The following is a 13,077-nucleotide window of genomic DNA, read 5'->3' on the forward strand; positions in this document are numbered from 1 at the left end:
AGAATACTTAACATATACTGAATACTTAACATGTGCTGCGGACGGATACGGTAAGCACGGCCCCCCAGCAACACACACCTGGTCTACACTTACACGTGAAACGTTCAATGTTTCACTAGTACTGCAAAACACTGAAACACTGTACACGAAAGGCTAAGGTAACCGGCAACATAACATGCACATACACACGCACACGTGAAAATACACACACAAAAACAGACACACACACGCGTCACACTAACCTAATCAGCATTTGTTTCAACCTGGATGGTAATTATTACTCATTATCAGGTTACAAAACATACCATAGTCAGGATTTAAGTCTTTGTTAAAATAAGAGAAAAATACACTTGATGGAAAAGAAACTTAAAAGTATAATTGAAAGTATGAATATGTATGCACTGTCGGTCACAAGGTTTCTAGCTTTCTAGAGAAAGAATACTGCTATATACACATCAGCACAATGTGGACATGTCAAGAGATCTCCCGGCTGAAACAAGCCCATAGAAACACACATTTACATGTTATCATACTGAGCATAGAATATACACAGGACACACAAGAAGACATTAAGAGGAGGGAGGAATTAATCGGAAAAGAAATAGTCAAGTTAGAGAAAAAAGAGCGATAAGTGAGAAATAAAAGATCCGGGCATTCTGTGTTGTTTTTCTGCATACGTGTGTGTGCAGTGTGAGTGTGTTACCACGGCAGTCACTGGAGCACAAAGCTAGCGGAGATGGTGTGACATGGGATGGAGAGGGGTTCTTCTCAAGCTGCCCAGGGGTGGGCACACAGGGCACAGAGTGGCATGCAGTTAGGGACCTGTCTGATTGCTGACCTATTACTACATTTCCGTCATCGGATATGCATTGTAACGTAGGAACGTCGGAAGTTACGGTTATACTGCGTGCTCTAATATTGCATGTCTGGGGGATTGAAATAATTTCAGTGTTTGAAGACACAAATGTATTCTTAAATACATCTTGTCAAACACATTGGTGTCCATAGTTTTAAATGCTTATTTATATATATATATATATATATATATATATATATATATATATATATATATATATATATATATATATATATATATATATATTTGGATCTTATTCTTTGGTTTATTATATTTTGGATGTTTTATCTATATTTGTTTCCAGCAACTGGGTAGTTTTAAATTTCTCACTGCTTGGTTTAAGAATTACAGATGTCACCATAATGACGACCCATAGACTTTCACAGAGTATAATTTCAGGATAATAAAATGCTTTTAGAAACATTAATGTATGTGTCTAATTTTAAATTCCAATATGCATTCAATTTAGATGGAAGACCTGGAAAATAACACAACGTGTAGTATGTCTTATAATTCATCATACCTTAATATACTGCTTTATTACTTTTTTAAAAAGACTTTGTAAAAGGTTTCAATGTGCCAAAGAATGTACTCCAGAGACTCCACACACTGTGTTAAATGTGACTAACAGAATTGAGAATGAAGGTTTGGTTTAAGGGCCTAGAGATATCTGTGTTCTTCCCACTTGTGCAGGGTTCTGGTGAATGTGGAGTATCCAGCGTGTTCTCCTGACCTTTTATCGCATTGAGCCCTCAGCGTCCTGCACCAAGTGCTTATGGGTAAACTCTAGTTCACACGCAGCTTCAGTTCACATGAGAACACTTCTAACTCCAGCTGACCCCTGTAACTAAGGAAGCTGCGTTTATAACCATGGGGTCAAACAGCCTATTGCGCTTCTAGCTGTCAGAATTTATTGGAAATAATGATTTATAGTGATATATATAGGCATTTCAATTACTACATCATTCACATTATAATACTTTAATTAAAAAAATAATGAAATACATGATTTAGATGAAGTTTAACATGACTAGTATTTGGAGTGAAAAACTATGCCCTGTGTCTGAGAGGTCTATGTGAAAGTCTATGAGAGGTCTATGTGGACGTCTCTGAGAGGTCATTTCTGATCTTCTACTGTTGGCAGTGTAATGCAGAGATGCTATTATCACCTCAACCTTATTCCCAAAAACGCTTTCATTTGTATTATCCTAAAAATGTTCTTTTTAACGGAGAATGTCACCCACTGGTTACGTAGGCAACAATGGAAAACGTTTTACCGCCAGGAAGAAGAGGAGCGAGACAAAGTGGGAGACAAAGAGAGAGGGAGGAGGAGAAGAAAGGAGACAAACACCAAAAAAAAGAATGTGAGAGGATGAAAGTGCTCACTTGGTTGTCTGCCGGGAGTCGAGGCATGGAAACAGCCCTGCCGTGGCCTTCCATTGGCAGGAAGGGCTCGGTGTCTGAGAACCGCCCCATCTCTCGCATCTCTACCGTCTGCAGAAACAGAGGGAGAGGACGCGTGACTACCCAGGGACAGCAGGCCTGGGCTCGAGGCCAGGAGACAGGCCTGAACCGTGCAGACATAAGGAGACCTTTCTGAGGAGATGCACACGTGGCAGGACAGTCCTGAGCCAGCCTCTGCTCTCACGTTTGCGGCGCACGCGGGCCATGAACGGCCTTCTGATGAACGCAGACGCAGTGTTCTGGTTTGGTCTGATATACAGGGAGGTCAGATCATTCGGAGGGAGAGCAGTGTGAGATATTGTTAGTGGTGCAACCACTGACAAGCACTGCTTCTCTCTCTCTCTCTCTCTCTCTCTCTCTCACACTCACACACACACACACGCACACACACACACTGCACTGCAGAGTAGTGGAAGACAAGCTTGGCGCCACTGTCAAAAACATGTCACAAATCAAGCAGAGCTGGTCAGGAGTGTATTTCTGCCTGACCCTTCCGGGTCCAGAGGGGTTCAAACGCCCCTCCCGGACAGCCAGGCATGGAGGAGCAGATGAAATGGGATGAATATTCCACTGCCAGGGGTAAAAACATAAAGAGACTGGAAGAAAATAAAAAAACAGCTACACTGAGAGGCATCTTGATAGAGAGGAGCTTGGTGGATGATAAGAGTGGAGGATGATTTATGGAATCCTGTTCCCAGGACCTGAAAAACGTTTCCAGATCTAGCTACCATCTCCAAAATGCACACAGACAGGGTGTAGGCAGACCGGTCCATCAGGGCTATGGTTATAGAGCATTCTAAATATGACTAGAATGACTCTGTTAGTAAACAGTGCTGGAAGCTGTACTCTCCAAAATTGCTTTTCAGAGATAAAAACCTTCAAAGTTCAGGTCTATGGAGTGGAATGACACTTGAAAGCACCATAGAGAAGGTCGTGAAAGTCCCGCTGTTGAGTGCATATGAAGGATCTCAGATGATTAGGATAACGTGCCCACGAAATCCATATTGGTGACTCATTCTTCTGTGACTCACGCTGATACGTGATTCTCCTGCACTGCCGCTGTCGAGTCGTGCCCTGCTTGGTAGGTAAGACAAAAGAAATATCCCTGCGTGTATTTATGAGAACACATGCTAACCAGTGTTTCAGTGAGCGAGGGAATCTAGACACCCAATCGCGAACAGGACTGTGGGTGTTGAGTCCTGGGTGGGAGTGAACGTGTCTGAGTCTGGGTACCTGGGAGGTGGGACGACTGGTACCGCTCTCCTCTGGGGGGGGACCATCCGGGCTCCAGCTGCCCGCTTTCTGGGACATCTCCTGCGCTCTCGCCGTGACCCAGGAGTGGCTCTCCGGGATGCATCCATCCACCATCCTAACACACACACAGTCAGAGTCTTCCTCCATCCACCGCCCTAACACACACACAATCATAATCTTCCTCTATTCACTGCCCTAACACACACACAGTCTCTCTCTTCCTCCATCCACTGCCCTTACACACACACACACACACACACACACACACACACACACACACACACACACACACACACACACACACACACACACACACACACACACACACACACACACACACACACACACACACTCCCATCCTGATCTGCACTGAAATTTAAACATGCCTGTTCATACTTATGACCTCTGACCACTTCGTCACCCTTTGTACGGCATTTTAAAACTACGCAAATGCCTACGTGAAGAATCTTGGGGTGATTTTTTATTTTAATTAAAACTTCACAAGCAAGTTAGCACAGTTATCAAAGTCAGCTCATTTCAGCCAAGAGCAATCACAAAAAGTGAATTATTCCTTACAATACAAGAACTGGAAAAAGTTATCCATTCATTTATCTCTTCCCACTGGTACTGCTGTAACTCTGCGCATATCGGGGCTAGCTAGCTAGCTAGCTTACATGCCTACAGCTATTCTTCCAGGCGCAAAGAAAAAGATCACATTGCTATTTTAGCTTCACTTCATTGAGTTTGCGTCCAAGTTAGGATCCAAAATTAAGTATAACTGTTTGTTTTATCTTCTTATATTGCAGATATGCATATTTTGTATAATGCCCCTAGATTGTTAAGGTCCTTCTCACAAGCTTTCCTAGATCCCGACTAATTCAGAAAGATGACTGTGCTTCTAAAATTGCAGCACCGAGGCTTTGGAACAGTCTACCTCCTGAAATCAAGCATGGCTCACCTGCCTCTGTTTTTAAATCCAAAACTATAACATATTTTATTTGGGAAGACAAACAGAATGCAAATGTTGTGATGTATAAGCCTGTCTGAAACAAAGGAAATAATAAGAAAAGTCTTTTGCATACTCTGTATAGGACTTTGACATTGTTTTCATGCTTGATAAAAAAAATGACTTGTGTGTTATTCCCACAACTTATTTGTGCTATTCATCATTGGTACCTAAATGTGTTATGATCACTCTATTGTCCATTAGGCCTCACTTTTTTACAGTAATAACTTCTAACAGCATTTGCTACTTCAGACCTCAGGAAGCATCAGACAGTCCAGGTTTTAGCTCTCCCACAGCTCCCAACACCTGAACTGGGTATGTTCAGGTATGGTGGAAACTGTGCAAATACGTGGAACATTGACAGTACATGAGAACTTGTAGCCTTTCCTACAAGCCCACACTTTCACAGGCATTCTGGGAGTGTTTCACATGCTGTTTCATTTTCTGTTCAGAAGAGCATTACTCAAACCCTTTGTTGAACTGCTAAGACAGACAGAGGAGCACACAGGTACCGTTGGCATGGTTACTTACAGGGTGTTGGCAGGGTCCTGTTGTGATTCAGGAAGGCCACTGAGTCCATGCCCACCGTCCTGGGTTGGCGAGGGCGGCTCCAGGCGCTGAAACATTAATGGCGTTCGATTCTGTGTAAGATACAACACGGCCTACAGCTGGTATCAGGCAAGCTGATGGGAGGATGGGTGTGGAAGGGGGTCGGGATACAGAGCATCCCAGGTGTAAAATGGAAAGGGACCCCATCGGCAACAGAAGACAGTCAGATCAATCAGGCAGGAAGCATTCTGGGGTTTGGAGTCTGGTGGGGCAATGAGCTGATCCTCTGAGCTGAGTTGTCAGGAGGCTGCCAATGGTACCATGCTGAGAATTCATTTACTTTGGCCGTAGCAGTAAATGAACGGACCTGGCAACCAGTTGGGTGCTAAGATGAGACACTGTTACTATCTTTCAGTCACTTGTAATCTGTGTAGTTGCTCTAACTGGGTGACAATTTAGGTTGTATTAAATTCACAAAGAATATAAACAGGTATGTATTAAAATGCTATACTTAAAAAAAACAGATTTCCAGACTGACAGTCCAGAATCCCGTTTTATTTCATCCACATCGAACTTCAACAAGAATTGTATAATTGTCACCAAACATGAGCAACCATCTCAAATAGAAAACATTTGACTCAAAAAAGCAGCTAACTGGTTTCACACAACCAAAATAAGGCTTTTAGAAGATGCATGGTGAGTTATAAACATGGTATTACTATACAGTAAATGAGTATAGGCAGGCAAAACATACCACAAGAAAGTTCAAGTATGACAAATACACAGAATTGTTGAATGGGATTTGGGAAAGGTGATGGAAGCAGAGGTTAGGGCATATAGGGTTATGACAGGCTACTGTTTCACTTCCATTAGAAAGAACATATCCGTGCGTAGGACAGGAAAGCTATAAAATCTTGTGTGGAGATTTTGTTGGTATGTACCAAACAACCAAACTATGCCATCCACTTAAAAACATCAAGAACTGGGCTCAGGTGAGATGAGAAAGCCCAACAGCACATCACCCATGCCTCATGATCTATGTTTAACTTTTCTTGTTCTATTTCATTCGATGAACCTAGAACAGCACCTACGGATGCAGAGAATTGTTGATGCCTGGATGCCTGAGGCTTTTAAGTGAATGTATATTTGTAGATTGCACAGGAGAGCAACTGTACAGAGGTAAGGCTCATGTTGCATTGAATGCTAACATCAATCCAAAGTTTTCCATGAATACAGTACATCTTTTGTGAAACCCTGTGACAATGTTAAAATGTATTTACTTAATGTGGCCATGAAGGCATATACCAATCTGGGCCTTCTGGATTCATTCTAAATTCTCATATTTATAGCTTATAGCTGTCTCATATATATAAATTCTTATTGTTATACCCTATATTGCCACCATAGGGCATGCAGTGCATGGGCTCCCACTGTGAAGTGCTGTCAGTTGGAGGTTGGAAGTGAAGTGCAGGAGTACGGCTGGCGTGAACTATGAAGGAAGCGGTGTGAGATGGAAATATCAGCTTGAGCAAGTCCTAAATTCCTCACAACAATCCATAGAAAAGTCCAAAAGCGTCCAAAAGGTTGGGGATGGTTTTACTGGTAATATGAACTCCAGAAAAACAGTGCCTGACAGGTCCTAGATCTTTTTTTTGCAAGGGTGGGTCGCATTTCCTGCTTTCAAAAAACAAACGTAGTAAATGTTTACTTAGTAAAGTTTACTTATCAATGTTTACTTCTCATAAGGTGATCGTTCATCTTGCAAGTGTCATAGTGCTTTGGGCACCCAGCCAGATGGACATGCCCACTGGCACAAGCACACACGCACTCGCACTCACGCACACGCACTCACGCACACACACGCACTCACGCACACGTACGCACACACACACACGCACTCACACACGCACACGCACACGCACACACACACACACGCACACACACACGCACACACACACACGCACTCACACACAGGCACTCACACACACGCACTCACACACACACGCACGCATTTTTGTGCCTTTTCCGCCAGCTCAACGCTGGGCTTATTTCCATTATGCAATAATAATCACACTGGTGTCTCGTTCCCTGTCTACCTCTGTCACATCAAGTGGAACTGCTTCAAAACTAGTATTAAAGGGTTTCATCAGTGAGCAAGTGTACAAAATAGATTTTTTTTCTCAAAAATAGTGTATATATATAAATTATTATACCGTTTAAGAGAAAAACATGTTTGCACATGCCCGGACAGCATTATATAATTTCCTGACATTTGTTTGTATGTGGTGTGACAGTCCTTGTTCTGGACTAGTAGATGATACTAGTCTAGACACATGCTAGACTCAACAACCTGAATAGTACATTTTTCTCATCCCACATACATTCTATAATCCTTCTTAAAGTTGCTTGTAGACAGGTGTAAATCAGTTTGTCATTTTAGAGTTGTCCATTTTGGAGACTCTTTAATCAGGCAGTTGTTGCCAGAATGCTGGAGGTGCTTGTAGTGTTTCGCCTGTAGATGCTGTTTCAGCCACTCAACACCTGACTGCACAAACATACTCTCTCCTCCTGGTCTCTTTCTTTTGGAACCCGGGGGAAAAATATTAAACTTTGGAACCAGAGTACTAACAAAAATACATATTTCACGAAGAGCATAGGTCCCATATATTAAAATAAGATCCAGAGAGCAGTTATAGCATGGTGAGGATGAAGAATTCAGTACGTCAGAGCATTAGATATAATGCCAAATATCAAGAAACTCTATCTTTCCACAGGAACCTCTCCTATGATTGTTCAGTCACTTGTCATCTGGATCCTGGGCCACTGCAGCTCACTGCAGGTCCTAGCAGACCTTCACCTCTGAGCCATCAAACCCCTGAATGAAGTTGTACAGCTACATTTCAACATATCCCATGTTACCCCCTCCCACCCGCTCTGTTGTCCCCACTGGCTCCCCGTAGCGGACTACATCAGATTTAAAACACTAATGCTCGCCTACAAAAGCACAACTGGACCAGTCCACATGACTAAACATCAAACCCCATTCAGGACCACACGACCTTCGAGCTTCTAGTGCTGCTTGACTTGTATTACCATCCTTCAAGACACAAAGAAAACCTGCATCAAGACTCTCTGCATCTCTGTCTTGATACCCACATAGTAGAAGGAACTTCTGCCTGTCCATACAGCAGTGCCACTGGCCATCTACAAAAGAAGACTGACGATTCACCTCTTCACTGAGTCACTAAGCACTTAAACGTACACTACAAAACATTTTACTGCCTTTTGTTCGACTCTAGCCAGAGCTTTACCTTTGTAGTATTCTTAACACTGATATACTGTCACGTAGGCATTTGTGTTTAACAGAGACTACAAAGAACTCCTGTAAATCGCTCTGAGCAACAGTATCTGCCGCTTTAAATGAAAATGTAAACGCCTAAAGCCTACAGTCATGCGACAAGGAGAGGGAGAGGACGCCAAACTGCCTAAACGATGTTACAGTCTTGGGGGTCTTACACAGACTAACACTACACGATTGTTAAACAAACAAACAAACATAATCCGGGTCGTCATAATCATCGTACCACTTCTCATACATAATCATCTCCGTATCTTAATCAATATTTGCCTAGGTCCTCGTTGTACCTGGAGAAGGCACGACACTCGCACAGGAAGACGGGAGAGAGCTCGGCGAAGCTGAGTGGCGAGCACGAGCGAGACCTCGCCGGCCGGACAGGGAGAGTGAGAAACGGGTCGAAGAGGCGGTACCTGCTCGTCACGGAGAGCCTCCATCCGCTTGATCTTGCTCTGCCTGTAGTACTCCATGATCATCATGGCAGCATAGATCTTTCCCACTGTCAGGTCTGTGGCTGCTGAGAGAGGGACAAGTTACCCTGCGCGATTAGACATGGGGAGATGGACCCTGAGCGAAGAGGGGTGGGGGGGCACTCTCATGCACATTACAGACACAAACACTCTCTCTCTCTCTCTCTCTCTCTCTCTCTCTCTCTCTCTCATACACACACACAGTATACACATACACAGAGCCAATAGTCTTTTCACAAGCAGACTGGTTTAAAAAAATAATTTAAAAACCTTTATCTGTTATTCCATTATATATATAATCACTATATTATACAGCTCTTCATACTGTTTTGTTGACAGTATTACTATTTAGGAACATTACTATTCTGTTTGTATTTTAATTATCATTTAATCATTTTTAATTAAATTAGATCTTTTTATTAAAACTTTTCTGGACTGAAGGCCATTTCATAATGTAGATGGCCTGCTCACGAACCCGGATCCGCACAGCTATTACACTGCTGTTTATCATTCTGATGTCAACTTTGATCAGTTTAATTACGCCCCTGTCTTATACACACTTCCAGAAAGAGAATCATAAAAAGAACATGAAAGAAAGAGATCAGAATGTGAAACAGTGTGAAACGGGTCCAGAGCAAGTGGACGGCACCACGTCCACAGTGTGAAAGGGCCCACAGTCGTCTTCCCTTCATCCATGCAGAGTAAAGGCAGGTTCATAAGCCACGTTTGCTGGCACCAGAAGAACTTTATTTAATCAAATTACAATCTTCTGTGCCAGCAAGCAGAGGAGGAAAAAATTGTGCCGTTATAAAATTCTACATTTTTTCATGCTTTTTCCTTTTTTGGTAACTTTTGCACAATCATATAAGTCATAACCATGCCTCAGGTGCTTTAGCATCCAGTAGTGCCGTCTATTTTATATAATATATATGTAGATATATATTTAAATCATGCTTCGTGCAAGCTCAGTCTAATATCATCACTGCGACTTTGCCATAGGGTGTTTTAGCCTCGTGCAGAGCAGCAAAGTCACTGTCACCTCATGCTCAAAAGCTTGCCTGGACGAGCTCGGTCATATGCTCTGTATGACCTGTGTTGCACCCCTGACTGTGTGCATATGTTCACAGCTGCTCAGCTAACAGAACCCTGGAGTGAAAAGACGTCTATAGAGGGTTGATCTATAGTGAGGCACCCTCTGATAAGAGGCACAGACACCTGGGAGCCAGAAAGGGGGGCCTGTGGGTTGTGGATCTGTGCGTGGAGCTTCTTAGTGTAGATGGGTATGTGTGAACTGTTTTAGTCGGTGGTAAGCTATGTGTTTGGAAAATGCGTAAAGCACTGTGAGGATATATCTTACAAATGCATCTGTATGTAGGAGATATATGTGTACATCTTTACCTTTATATCTGTATATGCAGTAAGGATAGCCTAGCTAAATATAGAACATATGCAGGGCAGTGGAAGGCATCAGGGTGGGAGAGCGGTGTGGGAGGGGGCGGAGGTGCGTGCAGGCCAGAGCCCGTGGCTCATCAGAGGGTGCACTGCGGTGATGGGTCGGGCCAAAAGAAGCTGTCCTCTGGTGGTGAGAGTGGAAGGAGGTTCCCGCACACAAACCTGTGGGGCGGCTTACCCTTGTGTGGTGTGACCAGCAGGTCCAGAGACTTCTGCGAGAGATTGGGCCAAATCGCCATCATCTCTTTCCTCAGCTCGGCGTCCATCTGGTGTTTATCAATACCCCCTACACACACAGCGGCAGCCGACACGCACAGCCATTCATATACATGTATGCATCAGGTCCACACACAGGTACCCAGAAAATGTACATGTATGCACAAGCATAAACACAGCCGTGTACCCACAAATGTACACACACACACACACACACACACACACCATGTATACAAACCATAATTATCCCGTCAGAGCATAAAAACTAATCAAAACATAACCAAAAAAGTACCCTCACCCTCACCCTCAACCTCACACACACACACACACACACACACACCCCATATATACAAATAATAATTATCCCAAGTCAGAGCATAAAACAAAATAATTAATCAAAACATAACCAAAAAAGTACCCTCACACACACTCACACACACACACACACACACACACACACACACACACACACCCCATGTATACAAACCATAATTATCCCAAGTCAGAGCATAAAAAAACTAATCAAAACATAACCAAAAAAGCATCCTCACACACACACACACACACACACACACACACACACACACACACACACACACACACACACACACACACACACACACACACACACACACACACATAATGTATACAAATCATAATTATCCCAAGTCAGACCATAAAACAAAATAACTAATCAAAACATAACCAAAAAATCACCCTCACAAACACACACACGCAAACTTGTGTGCCGTCCTGGCACCTCAGATGTGTGGCTGGGCTTACACACAACAGGACTGCAGTCTGGGCCTTACTGCTGACCCAGGGGGGTGCGAATGTAGAAAAAGAGAAGAAAAGCAGGTAAGAAGAGGGGGTCAAACCTTCCCCACCCTTGGCGATCTTGATGTCCAGAGCAGTGCGGATTAAGGCCATGAGAGTGGAGTTAAAGTGCACCGTGTTGTCGTCCGCCACCGGCAGATCCATACGCAGCAGTCTCTGCAGAGAGCCAGTGGAGAGGCGTTAGCGAGCCGGAGGAGCGAGGCGGCTCTCACAGCCTCCGGGTGTGTGCGGACATGCTCGAGTGTGACACACTGAGGGTGGAAACGGGGAGAGGAAGCTGGAGTGGGAGAAACGCAGGGAAAAGCTCACTGACTTCCTGTGTTCAGCACAAGAACTGCTTCAGAATTCCATCTATGTCGATGAGAAGCAGTTATACCCAGTGCCATAGACTTTACATTGGGCTTTGGCTGATTATGTAAATCTCAAGCTTTATATATGTTCTGTAAAGATAAATTAAAGATAAAGATAAAATTGAATACCTGCCAGGGCTTGAATGCAGTCTGCTGAATTTACAAAAATATTGAATCGGTGTATATAATGTATTGATAATACATGTTAATGTATGTAACCCTTATATAAGAGGGGAAGTATTTTAAAGGCTTTTAAAAATAATCACCTGCATACAAGCCATCTCACAGGCCAAGTGACATCACAGGTGTCTGTCAAAGAGCTTTTCCTGGAGCAGTTCACCGAATGGACCCAGGACCATGGATGAACCAACAGGTCAAAACACTGAGCAATCTCCATCTGCCAGTATTTTAATGTGGTTGAGTCCGTCCAGGTCCGGTCGGGGTGGGAGTGGGGGGAGGGAACTTATGGACACCAGTGGTGGTGTTAGTTTGATGGTTGTCTGATGACACAGGTGGTGGGCGGTACTCCCATCATGTACACCCTCCAGCATGCACCACCCCCTACATATACGTGCACCACCCTCATTCCCTTCCCAGCATGCAACACGCGGCGTGTCCACATGCGTTTCGGCAAGCAGCGGTGCAGCACAGCGTGCAAAGCATTGTCTCTTCAGGTCATTCTAGCTCATTCACTTCAGTTTAGTAGTGCTCGCTGTCACTGAGACTCAATCAGATGGGCTACTGGGTAAAAGAAGAGCTCGATCCAGATTCTCTGGTCTCTCAGTGCAAAAAAAAAAAGAACAGAAAAAAGAAAAGAATAAAGGGAGAAGAATGGGTGTAGGCTGTTGGGTTAGGTCAGAGCAGAGCATTCTCCTGAACAAGAACGAAAGAGAAAAACAAAGAAAAGTCTTTGTGAGTCATTGTTGTGAGGAAGATGAGCTAATGCTTAGGGTCCGGCTAGCTTCAAGTTCAGCTCGAAGGGCTACGCGTTGACGTTTCAGAGGACGGGGACAAAAGCGACTGCCTGTGGAGAAGGAGTGGTGAAGGAAGGGTGGGCCGCATGTGGGGCAGAATGCGTGTAGGAGGGGGCAGAGGCATGAGGAAGAGGAGGGTGACGGCACAGAGGGAACACCGACAGAGGACAGGATAGAGGGTGGAGGAGAAAGGCAGAGATGAGAGGTAACGAAAAAGTGAGAAGAAGAACAAACAAGAGGAAGAGACTACGTCAGATAAGAGGGTTCTACCGGTAAACGGGAGGGCCACAGACC

The 13,077-nt window shown here is 43.9% G+C and overlaps 1 protein-coding gene across 10 annotated transcripts in view; it reads right to left on the bottom strand.

The window, feature by feature from the left end:
• Nucleotides 1-13,077, bottom strand: part of cacna1aa (calcium channel, voltage-dependent, P/Q type, alpha 1A subunit, a) — an 88,386-nt gene that overhangs the window by 13,526 nt on the left and 61,783 nt on the right. For 2 of the 10 annotated variants that reach the window (XM_076982324.1, XM_076982319.1), the window contains 6 exons: nucleotides 11,501-11,615; nucleotides 10,585-10,692; nucleotides 8,898-8,998; nucleotides 5,112-5,197; nucleotides 3,554-3,689; nucleotides 2,243-2,350 (listed from right to left, as the gene is read on the bottom strand). In XM_076982324.1, the coding sequence (XP_076838439.1) occupies nucleotides 2,243-2,350; nucleotides 3,554-3,689; nucleotides 5,112-5,197; nucleotides 8,898-8,998; nucleotides 10,585-10,692; nucleotides 11,501-11,615 (654 nt within the window). The other 8 variants (XM_076982318.1, XM_076982317.1, XM_076982325.1 and 5 more) reach the window with 6 other exon arrangements.

This window comes from Brachyhypopomus gauderio, chromosome 2 (genome assembly GCF_052324685.1).
Source record: "Brachyhypopomus gauderio isolate BG-103 chromosome 2, BGAUD_0.2, whole genome shotgun sequence".
NCBI lineage: Eukaryota > Metazoa > Chordata > Actinopteri > Gymnotiformes > Hypopomidae > Brachyhypopomus > Brachyhypopomus gauderio.